Source organism: Pelobates fuscus, chromosome 7 (assembly GCF_036172605.1).
Source record: "Pelobates fuscus isolate aPelFus1 chromosome 7, aPelFus1.pri, whole genome shotgun sequence".
Taxonomy (NCBI): Eukaryota; Metazoa; Chordata; class Amphibia; order Anura; family Pelobatidae; genus Pelobates; species Pelobates fuscus.
Window position 1 is genome coordinate 201,017,126 of NC_086323.1, and position 15,262 is coordinate 201,032,387.

The 15,262-nt window shown below is 40.4% G+C and overlaps 2 protein-coding genes across 4 annotated transcripts in view; one reads left to right on the forward strand and one right to left on the reverse strand.

Annotated features, from left to right (window-relative positions):
- The window catches only part of LOC134569295 (uncharacterized), a 732,490-nt gene that overhangs the window by 198,501 nt on the left and 518,727 nt on the right, over positions 1–15,262 (forward strand). The gene's annotated exons all lie outside the window — the stretch shown is intronic.
- LOC134568458 (oocyte zinc finger protein XlCOF7.1-like) overlaps positions 12,902–15,262 on the reverse strand; it is a 724,127-nt gene continuing 721,766 nt past the window's right edge. For all 3 annotated transcript variants that reach the window (XM_063427061.1, XM_063427062.1, XM_063427060.1), the window contains one exon: positions 12,902–14,367. In XM_063427061.1, coding sequence (XP_063283131.1) covers positions 12,944–14,317 — 1,374 coding nt within the window. In that variant the 5' untranslated portion in view covers positions 14,318–14,367 and the 3' untranslated portion in view covers positions 12,902–12,943. The remainder of the gene's footprint in view (positions 14,368–15,262) is intronic.

Consider the following 15,262-nt stretch of genomic DNA (forward strand, 5'->3'; position numbering starts at 1 on the left):
TTTTGTAAAAAAGTGACAATACAGAGTCAACTTAACATACATTGCATTACAATATTGTTCAGAGTAGTCCAAAGTAATACACAAAGTAGTACACAGTATATGGTGATAACATGTACAGTGCCAGTGCTGTTTTATCACGTAAGTACAGGACTGTATATATTTACCATCTGCATGGGAACACAACCGTCTAACGCCTTAGAAATATATGAGGATACCCATGTAGAAATATTGCTATCATATCCTTGAGAGCTAGACATCTGGTACAATGTTGTGGACACAGCTGCTTTAAACCGCCATCCACTTCCACATCTTAAGTATCTGCATGACGTATGCATCTATTACACAGTACACAGCACCAGGAGAGCGAGTATCAATGCTAAAAATTTAAAATAAATAAAAATAATGAAAATGAAAGTCCACTGTGGGTACATTTCTGGACCACTGATAAACGAGGTGGTCATCCAGCTGCTTGGTATTGTGGTGCTACAGAGAATTAACTGAGCTGTGACCATGGTCTTAAGATTCTCATAGGTAGGATTGTGACCATACCACCCACGCTCTCCTGCTGCTGTAGCCAGTAGCTGTGAACCATATACTAATCATGGATAAGAACAACATATTATAAACATTAGCATAAAATAAGAGTTAAAAAAGACATAAACACCCCTAGGGACAGAAAAGGGGAGGAATGGGAGGTGGGGGTGAGCGATAGTCACAGTTTAATACGTGGTGATTTGCGTTACAATATGGTATAGCATAGTCATTTACATAAGTGTTGTGTATGGGCTAGAAAAAGCCTGGGAGAATATCAGAGCAACTTACATTAAAATAACCTACTGAATGTGGAGTACCTTGCGAATTTTAGTCCCTGAGTTGCATCCCACCCGACCTATAACTCCAAGTGCAACGTAATTACAGCAGAGCCTGAGAATCTACAAAGGACTCCCAGTTTTGCCATGTATGCGAAAAGTGTGCATTATTTCCCCCTTTCGCCCACTCAAGTTCATGGTGATATATGTCCTGCACCCTGTGTAGAACATCCTTCAGTGAGGGAGATATAACGTCTTTCCAATGGGATGCAATGCTAATTTTTGCACCCACTAAAATGTTTAACACTGCATTTCTTGACGGTATGTCACGTAAGTTTGGGATAATATGGAGTAGATAAATCTCCGGAGATAGCGGAAGAGTAATCCCACTTAATGCCCGAATGGTTGATTGTATGGCCTTCCAAAAGTTTTGCAAGTTTGGACAATGCCAAAATATATGATCTATGGAACCCACATCAGCATTGCAACGCCAGCAGGTTGGTGAAGATAAGGGGTATATTTTGTGAATCCTGGACGGAACCAAATACCATCTCATTAACACTTTAAAGTAGGCTTCCCAAAGTATAACACAGTTCGAGGATTTTTTAGTGTATGTAATGGCTTGTTCCCATTCTAAAAGTGTTGGGGAAATTCCCAACGATGTCTCCCACTGTTTCATATATGGTAGCTTAGGGGAGTCGTGGTTAGTAGACAACAGCAGATAACACAGGGATAGAGTTTTGCAGGAAGGACGACTTAATCTGGCATGGTAACAATGTGCTCCTAACTTGCTAAGTGACAGTGGATCGATGAACCTTATCGATTGTGATGCCAATATATTTTTGACACGCAAATACATGAAAATGTCTTTTGAAGGCAAATTATAACGTTCCTGCAATATTGGGAAAGGATGGATGCCATCTGGGCTAAACATTTGATGTACATGAGTGATTCCTAGGGACGACCATCTAGATGTGTGGAGATCGGGAGAAAGTGCAGTCAGGGCTGACAATGGTGCGAGGTACAGTAATTCTGTTCTTGGCCACAGGGCTACATTCCACGCGGACCAAGATTTTGTAAGATAGTGAGATGCCGGGAGCGAGGAGGTTGATGTTAATGGGGTGGATGACCATAGTGCATTGTAGAGAGAATGCGAACCTCCACATGCGGATTCTAGTTCCATCCATACTGGTTTGTGACTGCCCAATATAACATTGAGGCCTTGCGACAGCAGGGTTGCTTTATAGTAGAACAGGATGTTAGGAACATTAAGGCCACCCTTCTTGTGTGGATGCCATAGGGAGTGGAAGGAGACTCGTGGGGGTTTTTTCTTCCAAATATGAGCGTTAATCACCCCTTGGAACCGTTTAATAAGCGAATTGGGTAAAGCGATAGGTATCGTCCTGAACAAATATAGTATGTGTGGTAAAATCATCATCTTGACAGAGTTTATTCTGCCAAACCATGATGTATGGTGAGTGGCCCAAGACTCCATTTGTTTGGAAATTTTATGTAATACCGCTATATGATTTTCCTTAATAATTAGGGATTTAGAGTGTGTCAGTTTGATGCCAAGGTATGAGATTGCTTTAGACTGCCATGTGAAATGGTATGTATTTTTCAGTTCACTCAACATAGGTGTATCAAGTCTTATAGGTAATATCTGGGTTTTGTTCACGTTATTTTTATAATAGGAGACGCCTCCATATGTGGTCAGTGTGTGTAATAGATGCGGAATGGATGCAGATGGATTGGCTAGAAAAATGATTACATCGTCTGCAAAAAGTGCTAACTTTTTTTCTCCCGCTGGAGTAATAACGCCGGGTAATGCCGTATCGAGCTTTATCATCCTAACTAGGGGTTCTAAACATAAAATGAATATTAAAGGCGACAAGGGACACCCTTGTCTCGTGCCATTAGTAATGCGAAAGTTCCTAGATGCGAAACCAGAACTAAACACCCTGGCAGACGGGGCGGAGTATAAGGCCATGATGCTAGTAAGGAAAGAATTGGAGAAACCAAAGGCCGTCAAAGTTGCGGACATATAACTCCAATTGAGGCGATCGAATGCCTTCTCCGCATCCAAGGCCAACAAGGCACCCGATGCGCCCCTAGAGTTGACCCAATCAATCAAGTCCATACAGCATCTGGTGTTATCCCCAACCTGCCTGCCAGGAACAAAACCCGCCTGCTCCTCCGAGACTAACTCGGACAACAGGGGGCGGATCCTGTTGGCAAGCAGCTTGGCGTACAACTTAACATCGGCATTAAGTAGCGAAATTGGCCTAAGGTTACTGCATATTGTTGGTGGTTTATTTGGTTTAGGCAATGTAATAATGTAGGCCTCCAGCATCTCTTGCGGGAATTTACCTGTTGATCTAATTGTATTAAATAATTTTGTAAGGTGTGGTGTTAGATGTGAAGCCATTGTTAAATAGTAATAATTAGAGAGGCCGTCAGGTCCAGGTGCTTTATGTTTTGGTAATGACTTGATAGTATTAGCCACTTCGATCTCAGTGAAGGGGGCATCTAAAACACTGCTATGATGTGATGATATTTTAGGGAGTACGATTCGAGATAAATATTGTGATATGTCTGATGTTGTAGGGGTTGTAGTGTGTGAGCTATCGCTAAGATTATAAAGGTCTTCATAAAAGCTGGCTAGTTCTTCTACGATTTTGTCCGGATTATAGATTCTTACGTGATCTTTGGAGTATAAATATGGAATTTTGGTTTGTAGATATTTCGCTTTCAGTTGGCTAGCCAATATTTTACCTGCCTTATTACCTGAGATGTAAAATGTTTGTCGAGTTTTACGCGCTTGAATGATATAAGATTGTGTTTGAAGAAGATGAATATCTTGCTGTACTTTGGTGATTTGACGTGTGATTGCCCTAGATGGGGATAATTTGTTGGAATCCTCTAGTTTCTGAAGGGTTTGGCGAAGTGCGGACTCCTTAGATACATAACTCTTTTTAGCTATGGAACCCAATTTAATAAAGTGGCCCCTGACAACTGCTTTATGAGCCAGCCATTGAGTTTCAACTGTGGTATCTGTCGTGGAATTAACAGTAAAATAATCATCCAGAACCGTGGAAATGTATTGAATGTTTACCGTATTGTCAAGTAAAGTTTCATTCAGGCGCCATTTACCTCTCCCCGATGTAGGATGTGGTACTGCTAGTGTGATCAGGATTGGGGCATGATCGGACCATGTCCGAAGCCCAATGGAATGGTCCAGAAGATGTGGGAGGGTTTGCTTATCCACTAAGCATAGGTCAATACGAATATGTTAAATGGACCTGTGAGAAATATGTATAATTCCGTGCTGTTGGGAATAAATTCCTCCAAGTATCAAATAGATCTTGTTCAAAGAGGAGTTTAGAGAATAGCTTACTATAGTGAATAGATAATTTATTGGGAGGTTTATTGTTAACGCGTTGTATGTCCAGAGAGGGTGCAAGGGTACAGTTGCAATCTCCACAAATGATAACATGGCCCTGTTTGACGGAATTTATTTTCCTGATAGCTTTGTTGAGAAACGAAAATTGGGCCTCATTAGGAGCGTATAGCGACACCACAGTTAATTGAATACCATTGAGTTCGCCTACTAAAATTAATAAACGCCCATCTGGAGTAGTGAGTTGTTTATAGGCTGTATAAAGCCAATCTTTGTGAAAAAAAATCGCCACACCCTTGGACTTGTTTGGTGAATAAGCATGATACACTTGTGGATACAGTGAAGAGCGAATCTGAGGGGGGTTATGTTTCGCGAGGTGCGTCTCTTGGACACAGACAATCGCTGTTTTTGCTTTGTGCATGTCCTTCAACAGTTGCTTACGCTTGTAGGGGCTATTGAGACCCTTTACATTAAGGGAGAGGATTTGTAGTGTGTTAGGCGGCATTAATTTCTTATAGAGAGTGGGAATATGGACAATCGTGGCATCTTAACACGGTACCAAGCGTAGAGCATCATTAGAGGTGTGCAGCATCGCCCAATTTGGAAGCAATGGATACAAATTGAAACAGAAATACACTCAATATTTCCTATGCCGTAGGTATTCTCAAGGCTCATGAGAGGTTTCGGTGCTGTGCTATCAAAAGTGCTCTTACATGGAAAAGGAAAGGGTGGGGGAGGGCATGAGGGAGGAAACCAAAGGGGTAAAAACATTAACAATAACAGAAGTATAAACATTGGAAACCCATGATGGGTTTCACTTAAACCGTCCTCCACAGGATATGCAAGAACACATCCCATGACGACCTAGGGGGGAATTTTGGGCTCCACCCGACCTATGTCACCTTATAATTGCTGCCTAATACAATTGCACGTTGAACATTCCACGGGAATGGTATAGTGGTACCCTCGCATTAAACGAGTGATATTGTTATCCCAACCGTGATAATAAAAATAGAAAGAAAGAGAAAATAATAAAAAAAAAATGTATATATTACGCAGGATATGTTTCTTCATGCATGTATGTATTATACTGTTACGCCGCGTGGCAATAGCAGCATTCGGCATAGTTATCTGAGTGCCTCGTATATCATGGCTGCTCATTCAGGATGCGTGTGTCTGTATTGGTAGTGATCTTTCAGTTCACGGCAGTATAACGATCCCCGGAACCAGAGCCCTAGCACCGGAGAGGAAATACCCCACAAACTGCAGTATACCCATATACATGAAGTGTAAATCTTCTCCCTCACTGGAAGGAATAGATTGTATCAGGGTTTAATGCTCATACAGCTTCCATTCTACTAAGGAAACTTTAAGCAACCATTATACGTTATTACGGACAGACATGTTCTCCGTACCTTATGAGGGCTATTACTAGGCATCAGAAAAAAAAAAAAATTATCCTCCTGTACCCTATGCTTCACAAATCAAATTATTCTAAAGTCAGAATTAAGAAAGGTATTCCGGGGGACCGGTAATACAAGTCACATACAAGACAACCACATCGGGTACTTCCAACAGAAGGGAACAAGGAAGGGCTCCCGTAGTTACAGTGTACATGTCAATCATGACTGCTAGCCAGTTAGTGTACATCCCCTCCCGAAACCTATATATACCATGTCAATATTAGCATACTACATTGTGGCACAGTAATACGCCATAAAATTTACAGAGCTTACACTAACATTATCTCTGACCCGTTATGTGATATGCAGGCGTATAACAACATAATGAAGCAATATACTCAAGTACATAACTAACGCATTACACAAAGGGTACTTATCAACATGTCCATGTGTAGACACACGTGAGCAAAAAGGGTCATGGAGTGGCGGCTGGTGATTTCGCCATTTGCCAATCTGCTTGAAGTTTTCTTGGGGAGGCATTGTTCGATACATTTTGGGGATGAGGGGTCTCAGACCATAGTCCCCAGGATACGATCAACTTCATACCTTCCGCCGGGTCAATCGCTATATGGTTGCGGCCCTGTCGCCATATGATCAATTTCGTGGGATATCCCCATTGGTAAGCCACGTTGTTGTTCCGTAGCGTTTTAGTCACTGTTATAAATCCTCTTCTTTTTTCCATCGTGGCTGCTGATAAGTCAGCAAAAAGGGCAATCTTTTGATGCGGTTCTGGAAGAGGTGTGGTTTTCCTCGCCGCTGCTAGTAGGGTGTCCTTATGTGCAAAATAATGAAATCTTACGATGACATCCCTAGGGACTTCATTAGATAGACGAGCAGGTTTTGGGAGTCTGTGCATGCGGTCATAAGCCCACGCGGAATCAGGTAGGCCCGAGACCAGGGCTTTGCATATAGATAAAATGTAAGCTGGTAATGCAGCTTGAGTAACATCCTCCGGTATTCCCCTGAATCTGATATTTTGCCTTCTAGACCTATCCTCCATGTCCGCAAGCTTGTCTTTTAATAAAGAGTTTTCTTCTGACAATTTCTGAACTTTGTCCACCACTTCATTATGTGCCAAACAGAGCTCATCAGTTTTATTTTCCAGATGGTTTGTTCTGTCACCGATGTTAGAAATTTCCTTTCTCAGATCGCTGTTAATTCGATGAAAATCTGCATTAATGGTAGTTCTGAGCTCTTGTAACATTTTATGAAGACTGCGTTCCGTTATCGGAGCTTCAGAATATTTAGAACTCTGCTCGCAGTCTGAAGGTCCCTCAGAGAAGTTGGATGCATGGAAACCCTGTTAAAGGATAGGATTGTTGAACATCTAAAAACACATGGATTTCAAGACCAGAGACAACATGGGTTTACTTCAGGGAGATCATGCCAAACTAAGGTATGTCTTTTTGCTGATGATACTAAGATATGTAACAGGGTTGATGTTCCAGGAGGGATAAGCCAAATGGCAAATGATTTAGGTAAACTAGAAAAATGGTCAGAGTTGTGGCAACTGACACTTAATGTGGATAAATGCAAGATAATGCATCTTAGGCGTAAAAACCCAAGGGAAGAGTACAGAATATTTGATAGAGTCCTAACCTCAACTTCTGAGGAAAGGGATTTAGGGGTGAATATTTTTGATGACTTAAAGGTAGGCAGACAATGTAATCGAGCAGCAGGAAATGCTAGCAGAATGCTTGGTTGTATTGGGAGAGGTATTAGCATTAAAAAGAGGGAAGTGCTCATGCCATTGTACATAACACTGGTGAGACCACACTTGTTGTATTGTACGCAGTACTGGAGACCATATCTCCAGAAGGATATTGATACTTTAGAGAGAGTTCAGAGAAGGGCTACTAAACTGGTTCATGAATACAATACTCATAAAGTCACCTTTTACACATAACACACAGACATTTCACATATCCCCAGATAGCTGGGATCTGAGCGCACAAAACTACCGAATAGCGCTCAGATCCTATTCACACAGTTCAATTGCCATGGAGCCAAAGTCTTTAACTACACGAATGGGCATAGCTATCTGGGTTAACACATTCACATAAAGTCTGGTCCATAGTCCAAAGGCAGCAGGCGGGCAGCCAGGCTTCTCCAATGCAATGTGTCAAGATTGCTCTCGTCCCAATCCTCTTCTACATACATTCCTTCTTTTGTTTTTAATCTAACCAATCCTTGTTTTACTTTCCTTTTCTCATTTCTGTATCTAAAAAAATTTGTATCACCCTTTTTACTGACTGTGCTATTTTCAACTAAATCTAGTATGGCCTCCTTACGGATTGGTTCCTCAACAAGTTGTTTTAGAGACAATCCCAGTATGGAGTTTAGTATATGTGTGCTCCTGGCACAAGCAGCTATTTGGGATTTCCAGTTAATATCAGGAAGATTAAAGTCACCCATGATGATGTAGCTGTACTCACCTTATCTGGGGGCCGGCCGAGGTCCTCAGTTCCCGCCACGCGCAGCACGCTCGGGGCGCCGATGAAGACGGGCGCTGACCGCGAGATGCGGTCACGTGTCCCGCCTAGCTCCGGGAGCGCGCCGCGCGTCTCAGGCACACTCTTAAAAGGGAAGTGGGAGCCGAAAAGTAAAACGGTCTCCCATTGGCCCCTGTCATCCCATATTCCCCATACTCTCACATTTTGGGGGCGTGGATATGACAGGAGCCAATCAAGAATAAGGTGAGGGTATTTATACTTACCTCTCCCTTAACTCCCTGCCCTATCGTGGTTTCTGTTTCAGTTCCCTTTAGCGCTTGTTGTGTTCAGTTGTGTTTCTTCGTACTTGACCTTGGCTTTGTTTCTGACTAGTGATGTCGCAAACACAAAATTTTCAGTTCGCGAATGGCGAACGTGAACTTCCGCAAATGTTCGCGAACCGGGCAAACCGCCATAGACTTCAATGGGCAGGCGAATTTTAAAATACACAGGGACTCTTTCTGGCCACAATAGTGATGGAAAAGTATTTTTAAGGGGACTAACACCTGGACTGTGGCATGCCGGAGGGGGATCCATGGCAAAACTCCCATGGAAAATTACACAGTTGATGCAGAGTCTGGTCTTAATCCATAAAGGGCATAAATCACCTAACATTCCTAAATCACAATGGATATGGATTGACACCTGACATATGACATATTGACACCTTGACATATGGATTGACACCTGTCCTCAGAGACCCTGATACACACTGACACAGAGCAGAATAGGGACTGTTCCCCCTACATAGGGTCACTTGGCAGATATGGATTGACACCTATCCCAAGGATCCCTGATACACACTGACACAGAGCAGAATAGGGACTGTTCCCCCTACATAGGGTCACTTGGCAGATATGGGGCACCACGAAAAAAATAATTTAAATAAGGTTTTTCGGTAATAATTTTATTAAGAACAGGGTCTTCTAATAAAATGTGCCAATGTTTTTTGATTGTTTTTTTATGTCTCTGTTTTTGTTATTATAGTCAAAGATGATGGGCAAAAATTAGGTAGTATTTTGAGTTTCTTTATTTTTATATTTTAAGAGGCTGTTTCTGTCATTGGATTTTACTTTAGTGATAATAGTGTTAAGTTTATCTTCTGGATAGTGTTTCTCTAAAAATGTGTTTTTTAAAATGTTACTCTGTTCATTAAAATCATCATTGAGTGTGCAATTTCTTTTAAGTCTTATAAATTAACTTTTAGGGGCACTTTCAAGCCAAGGTGCGTGGTGACAACTTCTTTGGTCAATAACTGTGTTAGTGCACACCTTTTTAAAAAAGGTTTTAGTGTTTAATTGCCCGTCTTTAATAAAAATATTTAGGTCTAAAAAATGAATTTCTTCCTTACTAAACTCTGAAGTTAAAACTATACCTCTGTCATTTTGATTTAGGTGTTTTAAAAACAGTTGTAGTTCCACCCCAAATTCTATTTCTCTTTGTTACAGTATCCACTGTGAGCCTGACACAGAAGCTGGCAGGCAGGCAACTGCAATTACATCACACAGAAAAAAAAAAAAAAAAAGCAGACTGATGTTCTAGCCCTAAAAAGGTTTTTTGGGGTGCTGTCTCCTTACAGCAGAGATCAGATGAGTCCTTCAGGACTGTAGTGGACACTGTATACACTAACCTAGCTATCCATTTCCCTATCAAATCAACAGCAGCTACACTTTCCCTCCTCTCACTGAGCATGCAGCTTGAGAATGAATCTAAAATGGATGCTGTCCAGTAGGTGGGAGGGTCTGCTAGGGAGGGTGTGCTGCTGATTGGCTGGAATGTGTCTGCTGACTGTGAGGTACAGGGTCAAAGTTTACTCAATGATAAAGAATAGGGGGCGGACCGAACATCGCATGTGTTGGCCCGCGGTGGCAAATATGCTATGTTCGCCAGGAACTATTCGCCGGCGAACCGTTGGTACATCTCTATTTCTGACTCTGTTTATCTCTTGATGACTATACTGTTCTGTTTGCCGGCTTACTGATTACTGTGTACCAGACCTTGGCTAGTTCTAGTTTTCGCTGTCTCTTTGTGCCCTTAACCTCGGATCGTTCCTGACTCTGTATTTCTCTCCTCTACGTCTGGTCCGGCCATTCTAAGGTCCGGTAGACGTATCTCTGCTCTGTGTTGTCAATTATTGAGCTGAATCCGGCTAGTTGGGGTAATCACCGTTACAGATGATAACTTCCCCCTTCATTGTCATTTTAGCTATTTCCTCAACTAGTAGATTATCTAACTCTTCTATTTGCCCTAGGGGCCTATAAATCACACCTACACGAGTTACTGTGTGATTACCAAATTCTAACGTAACCCAAACGGACTCTATGTGCGCCTCATTAACTTTCAATAGGCTAGATTTTATGCTATCCTTCACATACAGGACCACTCCTCCCTCTCTCTTGCATTCTCTGTCTTTTCTATATAAAGAGTACCCTGGTATTGCTATGTCCCAGTCATTTTTCTCATTATACCATGTCTCAGTAACAGTGACTAAATCTACATTCTCAGTTGCCATTATTGCCACAAGTTCATGGATCTTATTCCCTAAACTGCGAGCATTTGTAGACATGACTCTAAGCATATCATTTTTTAACACACTTTTTACAGTTACTTTCTGTTTTTGTTTTGGGGGGGCAATTGGATTGATGTTTTATCACCCTTTTGCCCCTCCCCCCTCCTAGTTTAAATACTTCTTAGCAAAACCTCTGAACTGCTCACTGAGAACATTTGTTCCCTTTTGAGAAAGATGCAAACCATCTTTTTTGTACAGTTCATTTCTATTTCAAATAGAGCTACCATGAGAAACAAAGCCAAATCCTTGCTCCCTTCACCATTCGCCAAGCCACAAGTTAAAGTGACAAGTTAAAGCCTGTCGTTCTGAGTGTTATATACAGGCAGAACTTCAGAGAATGACAGTGTGGAAGCAACCTGCCGTATATCATTGACAAAAACACAAAACCCTTCCTTTACCTTAGAAACCTGTCTTATGTAAAGACACAGACTGTGCAGTATGCCTTTTGTCCACATCTCTAAGTCTACCAGATCCTACAGTAATCCATCTGCCATTCCTAGGACTTCACTGCAGCAGTGGCTTTGCAGCAGTTCCAGCCTGAGATTGTTTACAAGATAATTTACAAATCTCCGACTTCAAAAATGCAATCTCCTGCTGCAATATAGAGAACTGTCTACAGATTAGACAACAACCAAACCTCCAAAAAGTGGAACGATAAACAAATGCACAACAACTATTACACTGAACTGTCTGCCATTTTAATGAGATGAGGAGTTTAAATCAAACAAATCTTACCTTATTACCTTTTTTTCCTTTAAACTTCTGTGTACCTCAGACTACCTCCAATTTATCTCCAGAATATCTCCAAATACACTTTGTAGCAGCACTTAGAAGCAGCTGCCAAGTATTCCACCTAATGTGTTGAGCTACTTCTTGTTTAGGCACTATAGAGTATCACTCATTATCTCTGGAAAGAGGTTTTTTTTTCTGTTTTTGTTAACGTTGCAGGGAACAGTTTGACTTTTTCTACATTTATCTTCTTGTAATCAAGCAGCAACATATTTTTAGATATTCAGCCAGTAATAATTTAGACTTAAATATTGCATATGCTTTCTCCACCATTAAATGTAGGAAATTAGCTAATCCTGAGATGTTTGTTTGTCACAGAGTTCCAATAATTGAATGCGTTTGCCTTGCAGCCTTAAGATTTATATTTATTCAAACGTACACGACATCCGAAAAAAACAGTCTTTGCACATATCTGTACCAACACAGGCAATATGTATGCACTTCAAGTTAATATTAATTTTTGATGTTACGTATTGGTGGTGAATATCTATCTGCAAAAATATTTTATATGTCTAAGAAATCACTTAATTAGGAGGTGTACACATAAGGATAATGTTATTTATTCTTTCAAAAATGTGTAAAAAGGGTTGTAGCGTAATAACCGTTCTATCCAATCTATGACTAAAGCCATACATTATAAAAATGGTTAACTTGTTTTCTGTTTTTTTACTGTATGTAGTAGGGCTGATGTGTACTATGGTCGTTGCTGCCACCCAAGAGTAATGGGAGTTTGAGCGCAGGACTTGTGTATTTGTAAAAAATGGTTATACTTGAGGGTAAAATATAAATTACACATATAATTTACACATATATATGTTAATATGAATACATTCAGAAAGAGGCCCTTCTTAATACACATGGGAGTCTGGCCGGGTCAAAGGTTATAATAACAGCGGGCCTTTATCAATCTATGTGATCTCTGGTCTCCTATCCCAGTTCATATTTTTATTGGTATGAATAATTTGTAAATACATTTCATGTGTGTGCTGTAGTTTTTTAGTAAAAGCTGGAGCTCAGAAATAGTGATCCTACAAGTTGCCATCAAGAATCATGTGTCTTGTCTGTTTGCTGAGGTCTTGGTTGGAATCATGCAAATTTAGGTCAGGCGAAACAACCTTATTCATTGAAGTGTATTACCAGTGGAACATGCTATTTAATATACCCTGTAACAGCCAGAACATACAACCACAATGTATTCTGAGTTGTATACTGGGTTGCCGGTGAGTTTGCAACCACGTGAAGCAGAGTTAGCAATGCAGGTTAGGCACATACCGACGATAGCATGGGGGTGCCACAATACAAATGCATTATATGTACATTGACTGCTACTTTCAAAGTTACTATTTATTGTATGAGCATGATAAAAGAAAAAAAAAATCACAATGCAAGATATTTTATTCTTATGTTAATCCATAGATGCATTATAAAATCACCTCACCTGTGTGAGTTCTTTGATGACTGACAAGCTCTGATTTACTGGCAAAACATTTCCCACATTTACTACATAAGAAAGGCTTCTCTCCTGTGTGAGTTCTCAGATGACGGACAAGATTTGAATGTTGCCCAAAACAATTTCCACATACGGAACATGAGAATGGTTTCTCTCCTGTGTGAGTTCTCTGATGACGGACAAGATCTGCTTTATTGACAAAACATTTTCCACATTCAGAACACGAGAATGGTTTCTCTCCTGTGTGAGTTCTCTGATGACGGACAAGATCTGCTTTATTGACAAAACATTTTCCACATTCAGAACACGAGAATGGTTTCTCTCCTGTGTGAGTTCTCTGATGACAGACGACATCTGCATTTGTGGCAAAACATTTTCCACATTCAGAACATGTGAACGGTTTCTCTCCTGTGTGAGTTCTCTGATGACGGACAAGCTCTGCCTTTGTACTAAAACATTTTCCACATTCAGAACATGAGATCGCTTTCTCTCCTGTGTGAGTTCTCTGATGACGGACAAGCTCTGCATTTGTACCAAAACATTTTCCACATTGAGAACATGAGAACGGTTTCTCTCCTGTGTGTGTTCTCTGATGACTGACAAGATTTGATTGTCGCCCAAAACATTTTCCACATTCAGAACAGGAGAACGGTTTCTCTCCTGTGTGAGTTCTCTGATGACAGACGAGCTCTGCATTTGTGACAAAACATTTTCCACATTCAGAACATGAGAACGGTTTCTCTCCTGTGTGTGTTCTCTGATGACGGACAAGATGTGATTGTCGCCCAAAACATTTTCCACATTCAGAACATGAGAACGGTTTCTCTCCTGTGTGAGTTCTCTGATGACAGACGAGCTCTGCATTTGTACTAAAACATTTTTTACATTCAGAACACGAGAATGGTTTCTCTCCTGTGTGAGTTCTCTGATGACAGACAAGATGTGAATGTTGCCGAAAACATTTTCCACATTCAGAACATGAGAACGGTTTCTCTCCTGTGTGAGTTCTCTGATGACGGACAAGCTCTGTCTTTGTTTCAAAACATTTAGCACATTCAGAACATAAGAACGGTTTCTCTCCTGTGTGAGTTCTCTGATGTCTAAGAAAATTTGAATGTTGCCCAAAACCTTTTCCACATTCAGAACATGAGAACAGTTTCTCTCCTGTGTGAGTGCTCTGATGACAGACTAGCTCTGCATTTGTGACAAAAGATCTCTCACATTCAAAAGACGATAATGGTTTGGGGTTTATGTTTACCATCTCCTTTGAGAACATACAGGAATCTGACAAAATACTTGATTTTTCAAAATTAGACTTGGTTCTGTTATTAATAGATTTCTTCATAGCCTTGCTTCATGTATTTCTGTTCTTGTCACCTCTCTTGACAAATACACCTGAAAGAAATGTACTGGGAGTTAAAGGAAATTGCTATACTTAGAAAAACAGACAATATTTGCATAATATTTAAGAAATATGACCATCAGGTGTCAGTGATTGCGAAGAAATCAAGTATGTGTTCATTAACCCATTCACTAGAAAAATTGTGTATACTCCTTTTTTCTTTAATTTGCTTTGCAAAATGAGATTTAGTCCATAAAGCCACACGTATCTGCATTTATGCTAGAGGAACAAATTACAGATACTGTGTATATCACATACATTCTACATGCATGCAACACACTGTTACCCATCTACCTCTGCCACTGGAAGGTTGTGCCAAGTATGTACTATTTTTATATCACTCCAAGCCTCTACCACTTATACTAGAAGGTTGTGCTATTGAAACTGTATTAGATACCCGGTTTGACCTGTCGGTGGAAATGTACTGGAAGTTAAAGGAAATCTGTCTATAAATTATTTATTGTTTACCATACTTAGAAAAACTGACAATATTTTTATGAAAGATAAGAAATATGAATATGAAATATCATGTAGGACAAAATTATGGTACAATATTTTGGTCGAATCCTGTATGCCCCTGTTTTGTTCTCTTAGTGATAACTGGGCTGGATGAAAAGACCACACCACCTTACAGAGTTTGTTTATTGATAGGTATGCCGTGATCAGCAGGGAGAAATAACATGCATGACAGGTGTATAGTCGCCATTTGGGCAGTCGGAATCCAGGACAACCAAACTCATATCCTAACCCAATAACACGTAGACACTAAGGAATATGGGAAAATTTGTCCACAGCTTTATTAACCAATAATAATAATAATAATAATAATGAAAATAATAATGATAATAACGATAATAATAAATTAACAAGTAAAACATGGGTCATTGC